The sequence below is a fragment of the Ranitomeya imitator genome, chromosome 1 (genome assembly GCF_032444005.1).
Source record: "Ranitomeya imitator isolate aRanImi1 chromosome 1, aRanImi1.pri, whole genome shotgun sequence".
Lineage (NCBI taxonomy): Eukaryota > Metazoa > Chordata > Amphibia > Anura > Dendrobatidae > Ranitomeya > Ranitomeya imitator.
The window spans coordinates 344,156,249-344,165,139 of NC_091282.1; the positions used below are offsets into that span (position 1 = coordinate 344,156,249).

General features: G+C 53.2%; 1 protein-coding gene across 1 annotated transcript in view; it reads right to left on the bottom strand.

Moving 5' to 3' along the window:
* MED13L (mediator complex subunit 13L) overlaps nucleotides 1-3,492 on the bottom strand; it is a 210,554-nt gene extending 207,062 nt beyond the window's left edge. The window contains exon 1 of the mRNA XM_069759849.1: nucleotides 2,757-3,492. Coding sequence (XP_069615950.1) covers nucleotides 2,757-2,828 — 72 coding nt within the window. The 5' untranslated portion in view covers nucleotides 2,829-3,492. The remainder of the gene's footprint in view (nucleotides 1-2,756) is intronic.
* Between the last annotated feature and the right edge of the window lie 5,399 nt (nucleotides 3,493-8,891).

Below are 8,891 nucleotides of genomic sequence, written 5' to 3' on the forward strand. Positions count from 1 at the left end.
TTAAAATAGCGGGGAAAAAAATGTTTTCAGTAAACAAAATAGAGCTCTAAGGTACTAAGTGTTCCTTACGTCTTAATAGCAAAACTGCCTAGAGAGCCTCAAGCCGCTTCATCTGGACAAAAGACTGTCTGTACCGGGCTTTGTGTAAGGTGCTTGCAGTCTCCAGCGCGGGCGGTGATACATGTAAAGAGTGTAGTATGCAAATGCTCATAGACTCATCACTAGGATGAAAGGATCTGGCACACACATGCAGGTGGAGAGCAGGGTGGGCATTTACGTATAACAACCTTACTAGCACAGACAGCCAGCCAGCCGGGCTGAGAAATGAGATGTAAACACAGAACGGAGGCGATGCTACAAGAACCAGTCACACAGACAGCTTGTACTGACAATTGTTCAGCAGCAAGTGACACATGGCAACACAGACAGGAACTGCTAATGAGAGAAGAGAAATGTGACAAGTGAAGCGTCTACCACCGTGACAACAATGCAGCAATGAGATGATGTCACTACAGGACTACACTATGGACACCGTCAGGAGCTAGAATTGCAACACTAGAAATGTGTTAATATGTCAGCAGTTAACACACAAACATATTTTATAGGCGGTAAATGTAGACTCCCTGGACAAATCACACCAAGACACAGCCCATGATGTTCTCAGTGGCCCGGCAAGAAGAACCTTTATACACATCTGTAGAAAATAACCCAAACTTTAAGCACCAGATTATTTCCAGACACTCGAGCGCCTGCTTGGATTTGCCCTATCAGTAAGAAATTACATCAGTCATCAGAGACCAACAATCAATAAGAAAAGCAAGTAGGTTACTTTTAATAAAGCCAGTCAGCGTCAGGATTAGACCTTACAATACTTTTCATTCGGTATACTACTGTAAAGACATCCTAACAAAAGAGGACAAGTCACACAGGATGCTAACAAAAGTATACGGGTGACAAGAAACAGTACAGATGAATAGGAAACAAGCTAAACAGCAGCAAATATCTTGGCACCCTACACATCTGTAGAGAGGGATTTTATTCACCTCTGCTTTACCTCAAATAAAGCAAAGTCACGGAAAGACAAGAGACTTACCAAAATCATCAATACCAACACAAAATAGATCATGAACCAAAGCAAACATGACAGATCTGAAGAACAAGCGGCTGCTACCTAAACAGTGTGCATTTGGTGTATTTCCAGGAACGTCATGTCTATATACACAGCCAGCAAGAGAACATGTGTAACCAGCGGCGTGCAGGGCGACAACCAAGAAGGTCTCCATTAAAACTCTTGACTACCTAGTTATGCAATGATGCTAGCCCACACTACTAGTGGGTCGTGACCTTCTGGGGTTTAGGGAAACTGTGAAGGCCGCCATTCACATCTTCATATACCTGCATCTTTGCTCTGCCGTCACAATTGTTTCACGATCCTGGCAGGAGTTGGCTAGCGATAATCTACTTACTGTACTTCATCACAGCCATGATCGTAGTCGCCCAGCTTAGGCTACGTTCACATTAGCGTTGTGCGGGGCTGCGTCGGGCGCAGCCGCGGCGACGCATGCGCCCCTATATTTAACATGGGGGGCGCATGGACATGTGTTGTCTTGCGTTTTGTGACGTATGCATCTTTTTGGCGCAACAGAAAACGCTGCATGATGCAGTTTTTTCTGCACCAAAAATCATGAAAAAAATGAACGCATGCGTCACAAAAAGCTGCGTTTTGCATGCGTTTTTGCATGCGTTGCCGACGCAGCACCGCACAACGCAAATGTGAACGTAGCCTTACCTCGATCAACGACGACCCTGCATTGACCCTATGGCACAGACGGCGTGAGCTCTCCTGACAGGTCGGCTATAGTGCATGCTCATACATTTCATGAAAGTCTGGGGCATCTTTCCTTAGAATGGTTGTGCTGTTCCTGTTATTCTTCCTACTCATCACGCCACTTATTAAAGAGTGTCCCTACATTGTCCGAGACCATCTGCACTGGCTGGACAGTGCCACACACATGCCCAACTGGTAACACCAAGATGTCAATTTATTCATACATTTCTAAAAGGAATAACAGAGAACGGGGACAACGCAGAGTTCTAAGAAAAGATCCAGAAAGGTTATAGACTGTAAGCCCTTAGTAAGACATACCAAGGGAATGGCACCAACACAGGAGCGGACATACCATTGGTGCAATCAGAGCAGCCCACAGTGGCCACTTCCAGCTCCAAAGGAGCAAGCAGCCATCACAGACACATAAAGGGGCCCATGTCCTTGCACAGACGGCCCTCTTCAGTCTGTCTCTGTCACTGCACCATGTCCTGCAAGTTGCTACTGTAACGTTTACCAAATATTGGCACACAGCAGTTACCCAAGAAAAGTCTGCAGGCCCGTTATTCAAAGAGAAATAAGACACTGCATCCAGGAGGAAACACGAACCCATGAGTAAGGACGATGTACAAACATTTATGGACCATGGACAGGACCTGTGGACAGTAAAGAGCGCTCAGTAGCCAGTTCACACAAAGCGACTGCCAATAAGGGACATGTTGTATATTACAGGGGTTGTTAATCCTGGATAAACTTTATAAACCCCAGCGATCAGATGAACAGCCCCTTTAAAACTTCTGCTCCTGCCAATAACTTTAGTGCAGATCGCTTTGTGTGCACAGACCCTGGGAGGGGATTTAGCAGGCAGGTGGTCTCCACCTGACAGGGACCCATGACACACACAGTGAGGACACACAACACTGAGCATTACCAGTGAGAAGAGGTTAGAATGACAGTCCTCCAGGCTCGCCCCGTTGGCTGCCCAGTTCGCCGCCGCAGTCATGATCCTCCAGGTGCCTGGCTACCAGAGCTGGGCATGTCTGAGAGCTAAAATCCTGGATCCGATCCGAAATGGGGCAGCCTGCAGACCAGGCCCAGGCCGATCCTTCACCCACACAGAGCCGCCGGGGATGACGAATCACAGACGCCGGCTACACACAAGCATGTCCTCGGCAGGGCCAGACGAAGGGGGACAGCTCCGAGAGCCCGGAGCGGGCCGATAATCCGGCGCGGAGAATGGAGTCACCCGGGTGGGGGAGGGGCGGCCTGAAGCCTGGGATGTGAGAGGAAGAGGAGGGGAAGGAAGCGCAGCGGCCTCTTCTCAGGGAATGGACGGGAGGGAGGCTGCGCGGTGCCAGGCTCCCAGCCAGGGGCCCCGGTCAGGGCCACATCCGCTCCGCGCTCTCACACGGGGGCTCCGCTCCTCTGTGCCAGGGCTGGCGGCGGGAGACACAGTAATGGGGACTGAGGGGAGACCGCCCCGTGTCACAGTAGGAGGCCTCAGGGGCCTAGTCCAGCAGCGTCCTCACTCAGTGCCCGCAGCTCCGGGCCTTGCCGTGGGCCTGTGCTCGGCCCGCCTCCCCAGGGGGCTCGGTGTACAGCTCGGCTTCTGGCCTCTCCCGCCGCTCGTCTCTCTCACACACTGACCAGAGCTTCGCCTCTCTGACAGCAGCAATGGCGTCCGGCCGCGACAACACGGACTCTGGTTGGCCGACAGTGTTCACGTGACGGGGCGGCGAAGTGAGGGGGGGCAGCGCCGAGCGCCCGCTGTGTCTCTCGCAGGCCTCACGCCTGTGTGTCCCTTGCGGCGCCGCCAGAGGTCGCTGTGTGCATGGGAATCCTTAGCGCTGAAGTGGAGGCTATTAATAATGTGATTGTCAGCGCCGCTATTGTTGTCGGATCAGTAATCTTATTAATTGTGTAATGCCCGGGATCGGGGCCCTCCTGCCCGATTGTCCTGCAAGGGGCGCTGTGTGCAGTACCAAGCCCAGCCGCACAATGGATGCGCGCCACTCAAGAACAAAGTGCGACATTCAATCAGGTCAGCGCCAAAGACGCGTCTGCCATTTTCTAGTAATGACTCCTAGTGATGCACGCCTGCCATTACTACTAATAACGGGCCACCTCCCGCTAGATGGAAGTGCTTCTCCTCTTGTGCCAAGTGCGCTCCTCGGCTGACATTTCTTATACAAGTTTCTTCTTGCTCTGCAGTTCCAGTCATCCAGCTTTCCCAGGAGTCAGATCTGCCTTATTGCTACTCGCTTGTCAACTAGTGGGCATGGGCTTCAGGGACATGTCTGCTCCAGAAATCGGGTCACAAGCCACACCCCTCAGTCTAGGACACGCCTCCACAGTCCACACAGGACCCCTCCACACAGGACCCTTCCACACAGCACCCCTCCACACCGGACCCCTCCACACAGCACCTCTCCACACAGCACCTCTCCACACAGCATCTCTCCACACAGGACCTCTCTGCACAGGACCTCTCTGCACAGGACCCCTCCACACAGCACCTCTCCACACAGCACCTCTCCACACAGGACCCCTCCACACAGCACCTCTCCACACAGCATCTCTCCGCACAGGACCTCTCTGCACAGGACCCCTCCACACAGCACCTCTCCACACAGCACCTCTCCACACAGGACCCCTCCACACAGCACCCCTCCACACAGCACCTCTCCACACAGGACCCTTCCACACAGCACCCCTCCACACAGCACCCCTCCACACCGGACCCCTCCACACAGCATCTCTCCACACAGCATCTCTCCGCACAGCACCCCTCTGCACAGGACCCCTCCACACAGCATCTCTCCACACAGCACCTCTCCACACAGGACCCTTCCACACAGCACCCCTCCACACAGCACCCCTCCACACCGGACCCCTCCACACAGCACCTCTCCACACAGCATCTCTCCGCACAGCACCTCTCTGCACAGGACCCCTCCACACAGCACCTCTCCACACAGGACCCCTCCACACAGCATCTCTCCACACAGCACCTCTCCACACAGGACCCCTCCACACAGCACCTCTCCACACAGGACCCTTCCACACAGCACCCCTCCACACAGCACCCCTCCACACCGGACCCCTCCACACAGCATCTCTCCACACAGCATCTCTCCGCACAGCACCTCTCTGCACAGGACCCCTCCACACAGCACCTCTCCGCACAGGACCCCTCCACACAGCATCTCTCCTCACAGCACCTCTCTACACAGGACCCCTCCACACAGGACCCCTCCACACAGCACCCCTCCAAACATGACCCCTCCACACATGACCCCTCCACACAGGACCCCTCCACACAGGACCACTCCACACAGCACCCCTCCAAACATGACCCCTCCACACAGGACCCCTCCACACAGGACCCCTCCACACAGCACCTCTCCGCACAGGACCCCTCCACACAGCATCTCTCCACACAGCACCTCTCTACACAGGACCCCTCCACACAGGACCACTCCACACAGCACCCCTCCAAACATGACCCCTCCACACAGGACCCCTCCACACATGACCCCTCCACACAACACCCCTCCACACAGCACCCCTCCACACAGCACCTCTCTACACAGGACCACTCCACACAGCACCTCTCCACACAGGACCCCTCCACACAGCACCTCTCCACACAGCACCTCTCCACACAGCACCCCACCACACAGCACCTCTCCACACAGCACCCCTCCACACAGCACCTCTCCACACAGCACCTCTCCACACAGGTCCCCTCCACACAGCACCTCTCCACACAGCACCTCTCCACACAGGTCCCCTCCACACAGGACCCCTCCACACAGCACCTCTCCACACAGCACCTCTCCACACAGCACCCCTCCACACAGGTCCCCTCCACACAGGTCCCCTCCACACAGCACCTCTCCACACAGCACCCCTCCACACAGGTCCCCTCCACACAGGTCCCCTCCACACAGCACCTCTCCACACAGGTCCCCTCCACACAGGACCCCTCCACACAGCACCTCTCCACACAGCACCTCTCCACACAGCACCCCTCCACACAGGACCCCTCAACACAGCACCTCTCCACAGGACCCCTCCACACAGCACCCCTCTACACAGGACCCAGCCACACAGCACCGTTCTGCACAGCACCCCTCCGCACAGCACCCCTCCACACAGCACCCCTCCACACAGCACCCCTCAACACAGGACCCAGCCACACAGCACCGCTCTGCACAGCACCCCTCCACATCACCTCTCCACACAGGACCTCTCCACAAAGGACTCCTGCACGCAGGTCCTCTCCACACAGGTCCCCTCCACGCATGAACCCTCCACAGAGCACCTCTCCACACAGGACCTCTCCACAAAGGACCCCTGCACGCAGGTCCTCTCCACACAGGTCCCCTCCACACAGCACCTCTCCACACAGGACCCCTCCACACAGGACCTCTCCACACAGGACCTCTCCACACAGCACCTCTCGACACAGCACCCCTCCACACGGCACCTCTCCACCCAGGACCCCTGCACGCAGGTCCCCTCCACACAGCACCTCTCCACACAGTACCCCTCCGCACAGCACCCCTCCACACAGTACCCCTCCGCACAGCACCCCTCCACACAGGACCCCTGCACGCAGGTCCCCTCCACACAGGACCCCTCCACACAGGACCTCTCCACACAGTACCCCTCCGCACAGCACCCCTCCACACAGTACCCCTCCGCACAGCACCCCTCCACACAGGACCCCTGCACGCAGGTCCCCTCCACACAGGACCCATCCACACAGGACCTCTCCACACAGTACCCCTCCACACAGGACCCCTCCACACAGGACCCCTCCACACAAGACCTCTCCACACAGGACCCCTCCGATAAACTGAGCCCCCTGAATATAGAAAAAAAACTATGTGTCCTCTAAACAGAAAGGAAAAATGCACAGTGTCCATTTTTTAAAAAACTAGGCTATTCCCCCTGAAGATAAAGATAAAATATAACTGTGGCCCCTGAATTTAAAAACAAAAACACCAGTAAACCGTGAATATAAATAAAAAAAACAGCACCCTGAATATGGAAAAAATCTGACCCCTAAATACAAAGAAAACCATGCATTGTGCCTCTGAACAGAAAGGAAGAATACACTATGCCCACTAAAATATAAAGAAAAAAGTAGACTCTGCCCCCTGAAAATAAAAAATAAATAAACTGCCCCCTTGGATATAAAGAAAACAAAATAAACTCTTCCAATAAATATATAAAAGAAAAAATCCACTGTGCTCCCCAAAGATAAAACAAATAATCCACTGTGCGCCCTCAATATAAAACTCGGGCTGGAAAGGGCCCATATACTGTTCTTCACAGGGGTCCTTTTCTGTCTGTGTCCGCCAGTGGTCCTACCACATCTACTATATAATTGTCTAAGGGTCACTTCTGTCTGTCTGTCTGTCATGGATATTCATTGCTCGCGGCCTCTGTCATGGAAATCCAAGTCGCTGATTGGTCGCGGCAAAACAGCCACGACCAATCAGCGACGGGCACAGTCCGGAAGAAAATGGCCGCTCCTTACTCCCCGCAGTCAGTGCCCGGCGCCCGCATACTCCCCTCCGGTCACCGCTCGCACAGGGTTAATGCCGGTGGTAACGGACCGCGTTATGCCGCGGGTAACGCACTCCGTAACCGCTGCTATTAACCCTGTGTGTCCCCAACTTTTTACTATTGATGCTGCCTATGCGGCATCAATAGTAAAGGTAATGTTAAAAATAATAAAAAACAAAAAAACTGCTATTCTCACCCTCCGTCGTCGCGTCCTCTCCTCGGCAGTGCAAGCGGCCGGTTCTGGGGCCAAGGATGGTATGCGAGAAGGACCTTCCATGACGTCACGGTCATGTGACCGCAACGTCATCACAGGTCCTGCGCTCATCCAACCCTGGGACCGGAAGCTGCTGCCTGCACCGCACACAGGCGACAGGACTACAAGGGCTCCCTCGGAAGGTGAGTATATGTTTATTTTTTATTTTAACTCTTTTTTAACCTGTTACATAAGTGTCTGGGCAATATACTACGTGGCTGGGCAATATACTACGGGACTGGGCAGTATACTACGTGGCTGTGCTGTATACTGAATCCGACCTTTTCTCACCTTTGAAACTGCTAAGACTCTTACTGTCGCTCTTATTCATTCTAGTCTGGACTACTGCAACTCTCTTCTGATCGGTCTCCCTCTTTCCAAACTTTCTCCTCTCCAATCCATCTTAAATGCGGCAGCCAGGGTCATATTTCTGTCCAGCCGCTTCACTGATGCCTCCATCTTGTGCCAGTCATTACACTGGCTACCCATTCGCTACAGGGTCGAGTATAAACTCATCTCTCTCACCCACAAAGCTCTCCACAGTTCTGCACCGCCTTATATCTCCTCTCTCATCTCCGTCTATCGTCCTACACGTGCCCTCCGTTCTACAAATGACCTAAGACTAACATCCCCCGTAATCCGAACCTCGCACCTCCGTCTCCAAGACTTCTCTCGTGCTGCGCCAGCCCTCTGGAATGCACTTCCCCAGACGATCAGACTGATACCTAGCCCCGACCTATTCAAGCGCGCTTTAAAAACCCATCTCTTCAAACAAGCCTACCAAATCAACTACTCAGTAAACTAACTTTGTCCTGTTCCCTCCTTCCAAATATTATCTGCATGTGAATCTGCACCCTACTACTCATCTGTCTCCACACCCTCCATGCACATAACTGCACTTGATACTTGACTATTGCACTTAAACACACGGGCTGATGACTGGATCATGCAGCTCTATATGAAAATCCCTATTTATAATTGCCAGACCTGAAATAACAAGCACTTTTCACCTATTGTGTCCCCCCATTTCCTTGTAGATTGTAAGCTTGCGAGCAGGGACCTCACCCCTAATGTCACTGTTGAAATTGTCTTAACTTGTACTGAATTTATTGTCTGTACATGTCCCCGCTTATTGTAAAGTGCTGCGGAATTTGTTGGCGCTATATAAATAAAAATTATTATTATTATTATTACTACGTGGCTCTGTGCTGTATACTACGTCGCTGTGCAATA